We start from the raw sequence: 16,663 nt of genomic DNA on the forward strand, positions 1-16,663 counted from the left end.
TTCGGTGCAGCAAACTGTCACTTTGCGCACTAGTTGCACAAATAACTATTTCAATGATTCCATAATGAATTTTCATGATCAAGATTGGATATTTTGTTAATTTTTTTTTACAACGCTTATATCACAACGTGGATCTCACTATACTCTTATTTCTATAGTGAGGTCCACGTTATAACGGCAGTGTTTGATTAGCAATGGTATTGCTATCCTTGTATATCACTCAACAAAGTGGATAGCGCTATCTCTTTCTCGCTTTGCTCTGTTGCCAGATCGTCCTTAAACAATGTAGAATTGATAACTGATTAACAAAATATTACATCTTTATTATGAAAATTCATTACGAAATTATTGAAAAATATAATTTCTTGCTTAATAGAACATAATTGATTATTTCAAACGCGAATTAACCGTTTAAATCTATATATATAAAAGCGAAATGGCACTGACTGACTGACTGACTGACTCACTCACTCACTCGCAGAACTAAAAATCTACCGGACCAAAAACGTTCAAATTTGGTAGGTATGTTCAGTTGGCCCTTTAGAGGTGTACTAAGAACGGATTTGGAAAAATTTCCAAAGATACGCCCAAAATCTGCGTTTTTCCAGCGTTTCTTTAGCGTTTCCTCAGCTTTATCGAGAACAAATGAACAGAAAATTTTCAAATTTTGTACAGAAGCTCAGCTGGGGTGTAATAAGGTTGTGTTAGAAGGAATTTGAAATAACGCACAAGATATGCCCAAAATTAGCGTTTTTTGCGTTTTCTCAGTTCTTTCATCAAGTAGGCTAATAGACAGAGAAAAATCAAATTTGGTACAGAGGTTTAGCTAGGGTCTAAGAATTTTGTGATGAGGTGACTTTAATATTTCATCAAAGATACGCCCAAAATCAGCGTTTTTCCAATGTTTTTCTCAGCTTTTCTGCGTTTTCTCAGTAATTTGACTTTCTGATGGAATGAAGCATGCTCAAAAGAAAAATGCAGGCGAGCGAAGCGAGCCCACTGATCTTATTTTTGGACGATCCAGTCGGGGTCCAGGGGGCGGAGCCCTCTGGCTAGTTACATCAATAAACCTGTATCAGCTACCGTCTATAGAAGTCATTGACAAGACAGAGGATCGGGAGCATTGCTCTCCTATCTTTCTTCACTGCCATTTTAACATTGGCCACACTATAGAGTTGGGGTTGGTTTTGAGAATGGGTTGACTACCCTCATTCCAAGCATGCAATGGCTGGAATCTCCCAGTAGTCGTTTTGCATGACGCAAAGTATGTTTGTCCGACGTTTATGTCGAGTTCTCGTTCTATTTACCAAAACTATTTGCGTTGAATAAAAAAAAATGGAACGTATGGAAGAGAATTCCAGTGACGGAAAGAGAGAGAGAGAGAGAGAGAGGGAGAGAGAGAGAGAGAGAGAGAGAGAGAGAGAGTGAGAGAGAGAAAGAGAGAGAGAGTGAGAGAGAGTGAGAGAGAGAGAGAGTGAGAGAGAGAGTGAGAGAGAGTGAGAGGGTGAGAGAAAGGAAGTAAGATAGAGAGAGAAAAAGAGAGAGCGAGAGAAAAAGAGAGAGACAGCGAGAGGGAAAGAGAGAGTGGAAGAGGGATTGATTGATTGATTGATTGGGGAAAGAGAGAGAGAGAGAGATAGGGAGAAAGATTTTAATCCACGAAAACTATTTGTATTGAACTAAAAAATGGAACGTATTGTGTGCTGGTGACGAGGAGGGAGATTTTAATTGTCTTCAAATTACTGTGTTTCTGAATCTTTGCTCTGTTATATTCAGAGAGAGAGAGAGATAGATTGATTGAGTACTTCATTTATGTAGATTACAATATATACTGGCTTATACACTTATATACAATAGCTTACAATACAGCAAAATTATAGATGAATTTACATTTTAAAGACTAAAAAACTATTATTGAACTGTATAAATATGATATGGAAAAAGCAGTTTGTGATAATAATAACTATAGATAATATTGTTATGCATCTACATAAATTGGCGGAGCTTTGGACATATCAATGTCCATTCTTCGGAATGAATATTCAAAATATCCTCCCCACTAACTCTCTACCAAAGAGAGAGCTATAGATAGAGAGTGAGTGAGAGAGAGGGAGCGGGTGAGAGAGAGAGTGAGTGTGAGGGAGATTGTGTGAGAGAGATTGAGAGTGTAGTGAGAGTGTGAGAGTGTAGAGAGAGTGTGAGAGAGATGGAGAGAGAGAGAGAGAGGGATAGAGAGAGAGGTGAGAGAGCGAGGGAGAGGAAGATTTGAATTCACGAAAATCAATAGTTTTTGAGAGAAAAGAGTGTACTATAGTAAGGTCCACGTTATAATGACAGTATTTGATCAACTTTGGTTTTGCCATCCTTGTCTATCATTCGCCAAAGCCGGTTGTACTATCCTTTTCTAGGTACACAACGATGTCAATTATGGCATTCCTATTCTATCATTATCCACTGCCATTATAACGTGGACCACACTATAGTGATGGGGAGAGAGATTTGAATTGTCTTCAAATAACTGTGCTTCTGAATCTTTGTTCTTTTATATTCAGTGGGAGAGAGTGTGTGTATGAGAGAGAGAATGAGAGAGAGATAGAGAGAGAGAGTAAGTTAGAGGAGTAGTTAGTTAAAAGATCCATAAAGTGTGAACTACCTAAGCGTGAGAAGTAGGAAAATAGTCATTCGGAACAGAGAAAAAGTTGAAGTAATTGAATAGAAGAGAACTGATAAAAATACCATAAATACCCCATGCAACATCAAACTGAAATTCGATTACAAAACTTGTGATTTGAAATAACTAATTGATCGACGGTTTTTAAGAATTCTCAATGAGTTCTTGTTGTTTCCTAAAGAAGTACGATGGAGTGAATCAATTTTGTTGATTAATCAAGCAGAGAGAGAGATAGAGATAGAGAGAGAGAGAGAGAGAGAGAGAGAGAGAGAGAGAGAGAGAGAGAGAGAGAGAGAGAGAGAGAGAGAGAGAGAGAGAGTGGTGAAGCATGGCAGGAGTTGTGAAGCGGCAGATTGAAGTTTTCAGTCTTTTGTTCCTAGCGAAAAGAAAAACTTGAAGGAGGAATTTGTTTCTGTTCAATTGAAGCAGGATTTGGGGAAAGTGAAGAGGGAAAAGTAATTGGAGAAACAAAAAATCAATGAGAACACAAGAAAATTGTGAATCTTATACTACTATTATTATGATATTGATTGGAAAACTAGTAGGTCTGTGAACAGTGGACCTCACGCAGTATTCTCATCCACTAGCAAATATAATTCTCATCCTGATTGAAACTATAGACCTTAGGGAAATACAGCAATAGACTGGCTTCTACACACATCTGTGTAATCACCTGTCAGCTGATTTATGATGAATAATTCTATAGTCTGATTTTTACTCTAATATTGGCGTATGAAGGAGGCTCCTTTTCCCTTTTATATTATCCTTGAAATGCAAAATTTCCAAAAACCTTGTATATACGTCGACGAGCAATTAAAAAAGGAACATACCTGTCAAATTTCATGAAAATCTATCACCGCGTTTCGCCGTAAATGCGCAACATAAATATAAACATTTAAACATTCAAACATTAAGAGAAATGCTAAACCGTCGACTTGAATCTTAGACCTCACTTCGCTCGGTCAATAAATCTGTTGAGGATTAATAATTGAAGAGTACTTCTGTTCAAAGAGAGAGGAATAGATCTAAGTAGAGGAGGGAGAAGTGGAAGTAGAAGTGAAAGGAAACGAAGAAGAAGAATAAGAAGAAGAAGAAGAGGATGCGAAGAAGGAAAAGAGGAAAAGACAGAAGAAAAAACAGGAGAAGAAGAAAAAAGGAAAAGAAGAAGATGAAGTATAAGAAGAAGGAGAAGAAGAAGAACTGAGGATGTTAGAAAACAGTGAAGTGGTTAGGAAAAGTATTTGTGTGCAAAAATAATATATGCTGATTATTCAGACCAGTTTGGTCGCGCAAAGTGAATTAAATCGGAATAAAATGTTCCCACTTCTCAGCAACTTCTAGCAAGGATATGCATTCCTATCAACTCGACACTTTCCTACAGTAGTTTATGTGATAGGGGTGGGGGTAGTCACATTTTGAATAAGGGGTGGTGCTAAGGGTAGTTTATGGTAGGGGTGGTTCCATTACTGGGAGCACTGACCACTGGATAATATTCACTTTGTCCCCTTACTGGATCGTTGACTAACCAAGGTCAGTTTTATTCAGAGAGTTGGGGAAGGAGATTCCACTCCTCTTCTTATTCTTCTTCTTCTTCTTCTCCTCTCTTCTTCTTCTTCTTATTCTTCTTCTTCTCCGCTCTTCTTCTTCTTCTTATTCTTCTTCTTCCTCTTCCACTCCCTCTCCAATTAACGTTCTGGTAGAGAGTTAGTGGGGAGGATATTTTGAATATTCTTTCCGAAGAATGGACATTGATATGCCCAAAGCTCCGCCAATTCATGTAGATGCATAACAATATAATTATCTATAGTTATTATATTACAAATTGCTTTTTCATATCATATACAGTTCAATAATTATTTTCTTAGTCTATATTATGTAAATTCATCTATAATTTTGCTGTATTGTAAGCTATTGTATATAAGTGTATAAGCCAGTATTACATTGTAATCTACATAAATAAAGTACTCAATCAATCAATCAAACAATCTCTTCTTCTTCTTCTTATTCTTCTTCTTCTTTTCCTTCTTTCTTCTTCTTCTCCTTTCTTCTTCTTCTTCTTCTTCTTCTTCTTCTTCTTCCACTCCCTCTCCTTAGATAACTTCGGAATAATCAATTATTCAGAAAGAACATATTTCTTTCAATGATTAAAAATAATACATTTTCATGATCGAGATTGGATATTTGCTAATTGATTATACTTCTACGTAGTTGAAAACGATATGGCAACGTTGCGGAGCTGGAGAAGGATAGTGCCATCTGCTTTATCCGATGATAGACAAGGATAGCAACACCAATGTTAATCAAATACTTCCATAACATCGTGGACTTCACTATAACCAGATCTCATGTTTCGGGAGTAATATAGGCAACCCGCCGTACACTCAGATTCTAGACCTATTATACTATCATAGAATAAAAAAATTTACAGTAGGCTAAAGATGTTTTCTCTTCTTTTTCTTCTTCTTCTACTTCTTATTTTTCTCCGTCTTCTTCTTTTCCTTCTACTTCATTTTGCTCTGATCAGTCTGAGATTTACCTACTGAGATTATTTTTGTGAGACTTGAATATTGAGAGACGAATCACAAAATTTCATTTTGTGTAGTTCTAGCCTATCCGAAAGCCCTTAAACATATAGCTGCAATACAATCAAATTTTATTCATACTATTCAATTATTCATCTATATATATAAAAGCGAAATGGCACTCACTCACTCGCAGAACTAAAAATCTACCGAACCAAAAACGTTCAAATTTGGTGGGTATGTTCAGTTGGCCCTTTAGAGGCGCACTAAGAAATCTTTTGGCAATATTTTAACTCTAAGGGTTGTTTTTAAGGGTTTAAGTTCGTCTTTTAGCATGTATATTCTTCTTCTCCCATCTCTTAATTATAATTGAAATTTCCATATCATATGTTACTATAGAACTATAATCTAGATAGAGTACCTCTTCAAAACAGAAGTTGTTAACTGGCAACTAAATTAATAATTTTGTCAGGTTGGCATTAAGTTGAGTTGACTTTGTTAGGTTGGCACCAAGTTGAAGATTTAAATGCATTTATCGCGGAAAAATTGATTGGCACTGCTACTTCAATCCTGGGAATATTATATTACTAGCCGTCAGGCTCGCTTCGCTCGCCATATCCGTTTAGTCTGGACCCCCGACTGGATCGTCCTAACATATGATAAAAATGCTCAAATGAAAAATGCAGGCGAGCGAAGCGAGCCTGCTGATCTCATCCTTGGACGATCCAGTCGGGGGTCCAGGGGGCGGAGCCCCCTGGCTAGACGGATACGGCGAGCGAAGCGAGCCTGACGGCTAGTTATTTATATTTTCTACAAAGAAACACTGATTGGGAGAGAAAAACTAAGGATACTCCTTGTACTATTTCTCTCCCAAATTTAGATAACACTTTAAAAGTCCAAAATAGGGTTATGATTTCACTTTATTATAATTTAGTCCATTTTCACTCAAAAACAACGAAAACTAAAATTTTTAAATGTTGACGGTTGGAAACAGAATAAAAAACGAAAATATCACACTCAAATCACCATTAATTGGGAAATTGAATCAGGTAATAAATCATAATGTTGTCCACTGGACAATAATCTGACGTACTAGCAGGTAACCCGTGCTCCGCAAAGGTCTGATTGAACTTGACAATAAATTGTTGTTAAATTCAAAATGGGCCTGTTACTGTCCTCGGAGGATAAGGAATCTATATGTAAAATTGCAAGTTAATCAGTTCAGTAGTCGAGACGTGATGATGCGTCATTCGTGAATCTTCAATCCTGTACGTGTATAAGCCAATTTTCTCCTTTATTATAATAATTGACCGAACGTAGTGAGGTCTATGTTTTAGCTCGGATTTTCTTTTGTTTGTCTGTATGCATGTAACACATTCACGGCCAAACGCGATGATAGTATTCTATGAGATTTGGCAGGAATGTTCCCTTTTTACTTTCCTTGCCCTATTACCATAGGTAAGGAGAGTATTGCTTCCCAAAAAATTTAAGGTACCCCAATTTCATGTTTTCTATACGTTTCATTACTTTCCTTGCCTTATTACCATAGGTAAGGAAAGTATTGCTTTCAAAAAAAAATTAAGGTACCCCAATTTCATGTTTTCTATACGTTTTAAGGTCCCCTGAGTTCAAAAACATGATTTTTGGGTGTGGGTGTGTGTGTGTGTCTGTGAACACGATAACTCCATTCCTAATTAACCGGTTGGCTTAAAATTTTAAACTTAAGGTCCTTATACCATGAGGATCCGACAATAAGAAATTCAATAAAATTCAATTCAAAATGGCGGATAATGGCTAAAAAACCATGTTTTTCACGGTCTTCTCGAAAACGCTTCTAACGATTTTCTTCGAATTCATACCCTAGATAGCTATTTATAAGCCCTATCAACTGACATGAGTCTCATTTCTGGGAAAATTGCAGGAGCTCCGTAATATTCCTGAGAAGAATGAATTTTGTTAAATTTCTATCACGATTTTCTCAAAAATGACTTGACCGAATTTTCCAAATTCATACCCTGTATAGTTATATATCAGCTCTATTAACTGGCATCAGTCTCCTCCCTGAGAAATTAACAGGGGGTCCACCCCATCCTTGAGAAATTTACTTTACTTTTACTTTTGTAACCTCCTTCTCGTGCGTGAGGTGGGTAGGTAGAGCAGTTTATTCAAAAGAAGACAATCATCATGTCGATATTTTATTTGTAGAACAGCTGTTTTGACAACTTTTTAAAAATCCTCAAATTCCATAATTCAGGCAAAGGAAAATGTACTCTGAACACAATCACAATAGTTTAATCATAGTTTTAATTATTTAGCCGCCAATCGGCATAATGTTATTCCCTAAATTATCCTCGTTGATGAGGCTTATAGATCAATGAGCAAGGAAAGTTGTGTGAGTGAACCACACCAGATTTTTTTAACTGCGCGTCAAAGTATAAACAAAGTTTTTTTGAAGTTTTGCAATTTAAGAATAATATGAAAAGAGAAGGAATTCCCTCCATATTCCGATATCACTATATACTGTATATCATCCACTCTGAAGATAGGATTAATCATACTATAGAATTGTTGATAATAAATCAACTGACAAGTGGATTATTCATTGCATGCATTACACATATGTCTGGAGAAACTGGTGCACAGGCGACATCAGATACTTGTGGATGAGGAAAATGCGTAAGGTCTACTGTTCACAGAACTACTAGTAGATCATAGATTATAGATAGAACTGTGCTAGTTACCTGTCAATTTTAGATTTTCGGAACGGACAAGTGTAGAAATCTAGAGGTTTGCCTGGCACTTCAACGTGCATTATGTTGGGGTAGCCTTAAGTGCTTGAGCAGCGTCTCCGACCAGTTCATCGAGGGGTTTGGATGCGCCTGAAATCACAAACAAAAATTCAGATAAACAAAAACTCATCCTTTAGTATGATTTGCTTGGGGCCGGTTTCCGAGCTCGGGATCTAGCCGATAGAATTATATAGAATAGAACTTAGCTATATCACTACCTCCGTAAACAAAGCCGTAGTGCATTCGTGTGACGTCAGCACAGGTAGGGCTCCTACACCAATAAAAACACTAAGTCATGTAGTAAAAATCAAGGAATTTTCAAACAGCTGGAGTCGGAAAAATCGCTTTCCGAGACGGGGCGTAGTTGTAGTCCACGTTAAAGTTAAATCTCGAAAAACTATGAAATTAAACACAAAAAAATAAGGAGAGAATAGTGTAATGATTTATCTATTTTTAATTATTATTGAGGGATGTTTAATTTTGTCAAGGAAAAACGCTTCCAATCATGGAAATTAGAAAATAAAGATTACTATAGAAACTATGACGACGCCCCGCTTTGGAAAGTCAATCTTCTGACTCCAGCTGTTTATAGAATAGAAATTAGCTAGATCACTACCTCCGTAAACAAAGTCGTAGTGCATTCGTGTGACGTCAGCACAAGTAGGGCTCCTACACCAATAAAAACACTAGCTGATATAGATCAGCTAAAATCAACGAATTTTTATTGGTGTAGGAGCCCTACCTGTGCTGACGTCACCAGAATGCACCACGGCTTTGTTTGCGGAGGTAGTGATCTAGCTAAGTTCTATCATAGAGGAACAATAGCGTAAGTAGATATCCCATTGTATAGGGAATTTATGTCGCAACTTTTACTGTTAACTCAAGCCTATTACTGTCGATTATTGTCAATTTTTAATGTTTTGTTGGGGTAATAGTGTATGAATGGCACAATTTGAGAGACTACCAGCGTCACACAGCTGCATAGGAAAGAACTATGTGAACTATCAACTTGGGATAACAGTAAAAGTTGCGACATAAACGCCCTACACCATGGGATATCTACTTATGCTATCGTTTCTCTATGGTTCTATTCTATATAAAAGAAAAGGATGTGAACTAAGAAGAAAACTTCGAGGTTCATTTGATTTTTCATTTATAAAGACTTGACTTCAAGTAGATTTCAAGTTTCCAAAATCGCCCATTCAACTCAAACATCGAAAAATACTTGATGAGTATTAAGAGCTGGTTTCCGAGCTCGGGATTCAGCTAAGTTCTAGACTTTAAACATCTGGAGTCAGAAAATTGGCTTTCCGAAACGGGGCGTAGTCATAGTTTTTACTTTCCTTGCCCTATTACCATAGGATGGTAAGGCAAGTATTGCTTTCCGAAAAAAATTAAGGTACCCCAATTTCTTAATTTCTATACGTTTCAAGGTCCCCTGAGTCCGAAAAAGTGGTTTTTGGGTATTGGTCTGTATGTGTGTTTGTGTGTGTGTGTGTGTGTATGTGTGTGTGTGTGTGTGTATCAGTGTATGTGCGTCTGTGTACACGATATCTCATCTCCCAGTTAACGAAATGACTTGAAATTTGGAACGTAAGGTCCTTACACTATAAGGATCCGACACGAACAATTTCGATCAAATGCAATCCAAGATGGCGGCTAAAATGGCGAAAATGTTGTCAAAAACAGGGTTATCGCGATTTTCTCAAAAACGGCTCCAACGATTTTGATCAAATTCATACCTGAAATAGTCATTGATGAGCCCTATCAACTACAACGAGTCCTATATCTGTAAAAATTTCAGGAGCTCTGCCCCATCTATGCAAAGTTCGATTTTAGATTCTCAATTATCAGCCTTCATACACAATTTAAACAACAAATTTTAAGTGGAAAAGATAGAGCATGAAAATCTCTGCAATTAATGTCTAGTAGCATTTTCACCTAAAATTGAAAATAAGCTTGAAATTTGAAAAAATGTGATTATTAAATTGCAAACTGTTGTCAAGTGTTGGTTCTATTAAATCATTCACTACGAAGAGATAGCAGACCCCGTGTGTCTCCAGCGTTATTGTCCTGTCACCAGCTGGCTCAGATCTTTGTTTATAAGTAGACTTGAGATGTGCGACAACACTAGCGTCAGGTGATCAATTTTCGTAACGGCAAGGAAAGTTGTGTGAGTGCGCCACACCAGATTCTTATAGTAATCTTCATTTATGATTGGAAGCGTTTTTCCTTCACGAAATGAAACATCCCTTAATAATTCAAAATAGCTGAATCTACACTATTTTCTCTTCATTTTTTTGTGTTTAATTTCATAGTTTTTCGAGATTTAACTTAAACATGGACTGCGACCACGCACCGTTTTGGAAAGCCAATTCTCTTACTCCAGCTGTTTAAAGTCTAGAACTTAGCAAAATCCCGAGCTGGGAAACCGGTTCTTAATATTCAGTGAGTATTTGTTGATGTCTGAGTTGATTGGGCGATTTTGAAAACTTGAAGTCTACTTGAAGTCAAGTCTTTATAAACTCAAAAATGTCAAAACGTCATAATAATTATTATTGAGAATGAATTAAATAAAATAAATCTAAAAGAGTTCTTCTAACTTTACATTCTTTTCTTGCATCATACTTTTTCAGGTATAGAGAAAAATAACTTGAAACGATATTCCATGGTATAGGTTGTTTATTTTCCAAGTTTCAAGCCGATTCTTTGTTAACTCAAGCCGATTACTGTCGACAATTTACTGTCTATTATCACTGTTTCGTTGGGAGTGTATGAGTGTGAGAACGGCACAATATGAGACACTACCAGCGTCACATATCTTTACGGAAAAGAATTATATAGTGAGCCTAACGTTACAATGGCAGTGTTTGATTTGCATTTTGATGGTATTGCTATCCTTGTTTATCATTAAACAAAGCGGACAGCGCTATATCTTTCTTGCTTTGCTTTGTTGCCAGATCGTCTTTTAACAGTGTAGAATAATTGATTAACAAAATATTTCATCTTGATTATGGCAATTCTTCATTAAATTATTGAAAACTATAATTTCTTTCTTAATAAAATATAATTTTATTTATTGATTATTCTAAACGAGAATGAGCAGTTAATATTACATCAATAAACCTGTATCAGCTATCGTCTATACAAGGCATTGAGAAGACAGAGGATCGGCAACGTTGTCCTCCTCTTTTTCTCCACTGCCATTATAACGTTTACCTCAATCTAGGTCTATCAGATTGAGTTAACAGCGAAATTTGCAACATAGACTCCCTATAACATGGGATATCTTATCATACTATATTTTCTGTATGAGTGGATTACCACATCAGGATCAGTGAAAAGCTCATGTTCAGTAAGAAAATTATACCCCCAATTTTGAATGGTACTATTCACACTTGATCAGTCAGGCTAAGTGGGAACATTCCCATTTCCTCCATTGTAGGAAAACGAGCTGGCAACGTTGCAAAGGGAGGAAAGGATAGCGCTGTCTGCTTTGTCGAATGATACACAAGAATATAGTGAGGTCCACGTTATAATGGCAGTGGGGAAAGAGAGGAGAACAACGCTACCGATCCTCTGTCTTGTCAATGCCTTCCATAGACGGTAGCTGATACAGGTTTATTGATGTAATATTAACTGTTCATTCTCGTTTGAAATAATATATTTTACTTTATCAAGCAAGAAATTATAATCTCATAATGAATTTTCATAACAAACTAAGATGGAATATTCCGTTAATTAATAAAACAAAATAAAATCTTATAGCACCCTTTATTTTAAAAAACACTTTAAAATAGTTGAACAACTAGTTTCGGTGATATTACATTATCGTCAGGTTATAAAATGAAATAAAATTCAATAAATGTCCACTAATAAAACGAACATAAGCTTAATTTCATATGATTAATTTATTTATGGTTAAAGTTATTGAGTTTAAATTTTGAATTTATTTAAACAATTTTGAATTTTATTTATTCACTTTCAATTTTATCAAAAATAGGATCATATTTAATTCAAATTGGATCATATTTATCAAATTATTCCTATTGAATTTTGCAGTTTTATAGATATAGTCTAAAATTCTTCTTTTACATTCAATTTATTACTTTCATCACCAATGCTTAATATTTTTATATTAGAATTCATATTGATATAATTATGACTATTTTCAATTAAATGCTCAGCAAACGCTGATTTTTGAGTAGTATTTTTTTGATTTCAAAGCCTGAATATGTTCATTGAACCTTAAAAAATTTCTAAAATATATTTCGAAATTTAAATTTGATAACTCCAACCAGAAATAAATTAATCATATGAAATTAAGCATATGTTCGTTTTACATCAATTAGTGAACATTTATTTAATTTATAACCTGACGATGGTGTCATATCACCGAAACTGGTTGTTAAACTATTTTAAAGTTTTTCAAAATAAAGGGTGCTATAAGATTTTTTTTGTTTTATTAATTAAAAAGTAGCACGTGTCAATAAGTGTTTTTTCCGTTAATTGATGATCAATTCTACATTGTTAAAAGACGATCTGGCAACAGAGCAATGCGAGAAAGAGATGGCGCTATCCGCTTTGTTGAATGATAGACAAGGATAATAATACCATTGCTAATCAAACACTGCCATTATAATGTGGACCTCACTATACGTGTTCTCATTTCAAATAACCATTATTGTGTAGGGGCCACAAGTAGGAAATTCCTAATCTCGTTTGAAAGTAATTTAATCGGATATAGACCAACATACACGAGCAGTTGGAGAAAGTAATTATATTTGCGGCCAGGCAAAGCTACTTGGAACAGTGTTTTTTTGGGTCAAACATGGGTGGGATTTCTCAGGCTTACTCACTTAGCCCTTACTCTGGAAACCGCATTTTCCTCATTTCCTTTTCCTTATTTTCTTCGCATTCTTTCTTTTCTTCTTCCTCTTCTTCTTTGACTTTTTCTGCATCTGCTTGGCAAATTTGAGAGATTTGTTCCTCGATAGAGATAGAGATACGCTAGAAGGAAGCTAGTTTCCTTCCAGTTCTTCGTTCATGGTTCTTTGTCATACCCCACACACTTTCACTCTCTCTCTCACACTCCCACACTCTCTCTCTCACACAGACACTCTCTCTTTCTCACACTCCCATACACTCTCTCTCTCACACACTCCCACACACTCTCTATCTCACACACACACTCTTTCTCTCTCTCTCACACTCCCACACACACTCTCACTCACACACACATTCTCTCTCTCACACACACACTCTTTCACTCTCTCTCACTCTATCTCTCTCACACACTTCCACACACACACTCTCTCTCCCCCTCACACACACTCACACACTTTCTCTCTCTCACACACTCCCACACACACACACAATCTTTCCCACTCTCACACACACTCTCTTTCTCTCTCACACTCCCAAACACTCTCTCTCTCTCTCACTCCCACATACTCTCTCTCACACACACACACTCTCTCTCTCTCTCTAACACTCTCACACACACTCTCTCTCTCTCTCTCACACTCCCACACACTCTCTCTCTCACACTTCCACACACACTCTCTCTCTGGGACAGAGAGAGTTAGTAGAGAGATTTAGTAGAGAGATAGTTAGTAGAGAGATTTGGTAGAGAGTTAGTGGGGAGGATATTTTTAATATTCTTTCCGAAGAATGGACATTGATATGTCCAAAGCTCCGCCAATTTATGTAGATGCATAACAATATGATTATTATCTAGAGTTATTATATTACAAATTGCTTTTTCATATCATATACAGTTCAAGTCTATTCATATCATTTTCTAGTCTATATTGAGTAAATTCATCTAGATCTTTGCTGTATTGTAAGCTATTGTATGTAAGTGTATAAGCCAGTATATATTGTAATCTACATAAATAAAGTACTCAATCAATCAATCAATCAATCACACTCCCACACACTCTCTCTCACACACACACACCCATTCTCACACACACACACACACACACACACACACACTCCCTCTCTACCCCTCACACACATACACACACACTCTCTCTCACACACACACACACACACAATCTTTCACTCTCTCTCAGCAAAAGCGTCCTTTCTTAGTCTTCTGGCACTTTACCATCCTATCTCTCTTTCAGTCCCTGTATTGGAGCCAAAGTTATATACACATCGATTTTCGGACGTACGAGTTTTTGCCGTACTTATGAATTCCATAAGATTAAACGCAACTTGACACACTTCATCTGTTTGACATCATCTGTTTAATCAAATAGAATTTATAAGAACAGCGAATCGTGTGTCCAAAAATCGATGTGTGTGAATCGACGCTTTTGCTGAAAGAGAGAGAGTGTGGGAGTGTGTGTGTGAGAGAGAGAGTGTGTGTGTGAAAGAGAGAGAATGTGTGTGGGGTATAACGAAGAGCTGGAAGGAAACTCACTTTCTTCTAGCATATGATATCTCTATTGAGGAACAAATCTTTCAAATTTGCCAAGCAGATACAGAAAAAGTCAACGTCAACTATGGCTGTAAAGTTCACGTTATAATGGCAGTGTTTGATTAGCAATGGTATTGCTATCCTTGTTTATCATCCAACAAAGCTGATAGAGCTATCTCTTTTCTCGCTTTGCTCTGTTGTCAGATCGTCTTCTAACAATGTAGAATTGATAATTATCAACAAAATATTTCAACTAAATCATTACAAATCATTAAGAAATTATTGAGTATTATGGTTTTTTTGTTTCATAAAATATAATTGGTTATTTTAAACGAGAAAAAACAATCAATATTACATCAATAAACCTGTATCAGCTAACGTCTATAGAAGGCATTGACAAGACAGAGGTTAGGCAACGTTGTTCCGCTATCTCTCTTCACTGCCATTATAACGTGGACCTCACGATAGCGTAAACAGTATAATTCTCACTCCAATAAAGATCCAAATGAATGTTTATATTCATCTACTAAAACTTAATAGATTAAACTGCCGTTTGAAACAACAATTACATATTCTACTATTATCCTAATTATTGATTAAATTATTAATTGATTCAAAGCTAATTAGGTAAAATCGCGCGCTCAGCCATTAGCCAATTAACTGATTTATTTTAGAAATATGAGTTCGAATAAAACCACAATTTAATAAAATCTACTATTTATTATCGACTACGTTTGAAAGATTTCTACATTTTTCCAACAAACTTAAAACTACTAAAGAGCTTTCATAGTTTTCGAAAAATCATTTTTGGTAAAATCCTCTTAGATAAGAGCTAGTTTTAAGATAAATTATTTATATATATTACAAATTGTCTACTATATAGGAATACAATCTTTGCACAGCCTTCTAGAGGAAATACAAATTTCCTTCCATATATTTAGCGTTTTGCAAGATGAGGGCCTGGTTGCACAAAAGCCCGTTAAATTTAACCATGAAAAATTTCACGAGAACCAATCAGAGAAGGCCTTTCTGATAAGACGGCTTCTCTGATTGGTTCTCGTGGAGCTAATCACGGTTAAAATTTAACCGGCTTTTGAGCAACCGGCACCAAATATATTACAAATTGTCTACAATATAGATATAGGAATCCAATCTTTGCACAGCCTTCTAGAGGAAATACAAATTTCCTTTCAAATTCAGCGTTCCGCAAGATAAAGGCCCGGTTGCATAAAAGCCCGTTAAATTTTAACCGTGATTAATTTCACGAGAACCAATCAGAGAATGCCTTTATGATAAGACGGCTTCTCTGATTGGTTCTCGTGAAGCTAATCACGGTAAAAATTTAACTGGGGTTTGAGCAACCGGCTCTAAATATATTACAAATTGTCTACTATATAGATATGGGAATCCAATCTTTGCACAGCCTTCTAGAAGAAATACAAATTTCCTTTCAAATTCAGCGTTCCGCAAGATAATATTATAAATTCTCTACAATTTGAATTCAATCATTGCACAGCCTTCTAAATGCAATACAGAATTCCTCTTTGAATTCAGCTTTTCACAGCTGTTGAAAAAGCTTTCTAAATTTCTATTTTTAGGATTCAAGACACTAATGACGTCACGACGTGCAGCTTTCAAGGATATCCAGCGTTGGATATGGTTTATAATGTATAAATTTACTATAATAAATGCAATTGGCTAAACTGTACAGAAATTGAAAGCGGTCATATATTTACGAATATCTTATCAGAACTAATTATCTAATTTGAAGGAAATAATAGCCTATATGAGGACCACGTTATACTGGGAGTGGAGAAAGATACGAGAACAACATTGCCGATCATCTGTCTTGTCAATGCCTTCTATAAACGGTAGCTGATGCAGGTTTATTGATTTAATATCAACTGTTCATTCTCGTTTAAAATAATAAACTATATTCTATCAAGCAAAAAATTATATTTTTCAATAATTTCATAATGAATTTTCAAAATTGAGATGAAATATTTTTGTTAATCATTCATTAATTCTATATTGTTGAAAGACGAAACGGAACATGGCAAAGCGAGAAGGAGATAGCGCCATCCGCTTTGTGAATGATAGACGAGGATAGCAATACCATTGCCAATCAAACACTGTCATTATAACGTGGACCTCACTATATAAGAAAGGCAATTGCTAAACTGTACAGAAATAATTGAAAGCAGTCATATATCTACGAAAATCTTATAAAAATAATCTGATCTGGTTATAA

The 16,663-nt window shown here is 35.9% G+C and overlaps 1 protein-coding gene across 1 annotated transcript in view; it reads right to left on the bottom strand.

Moving 5' to 3' along the window:
• The window catches only part of LOC111047472 (anoctamin-7-like), a 197,005-nt gene that overhangs the window by 43,485 nt on the left and 136,857 nt on the right, over positions 1-16,663 (bottom strand). The window contains 2 exon segments of the mRNA XM_039419695.1: positions 7,935-8,014; positions 8,016-8,072. Coding sequence (XP_039275629.1) covers positions 7,935-8,014; positions 8,016-8,072 — 137 coding nt within the window.

Source organism: Nilaparvata lugens, chromosome 1 (genome assembly GCF_014356525.2).
Source record: "Nilaparvata lugens isolate BPH chromosome 1, ASM1435652v1, whole genome shotgun sequence".
Classification (NCBI taxonomy): domain Eukaryota; kingdom Metazoa; phylum Arthropoda; class Insecta; order Hemiptera; family Delphacidae; genus Nilaparvata; species Nilaparvata lugens.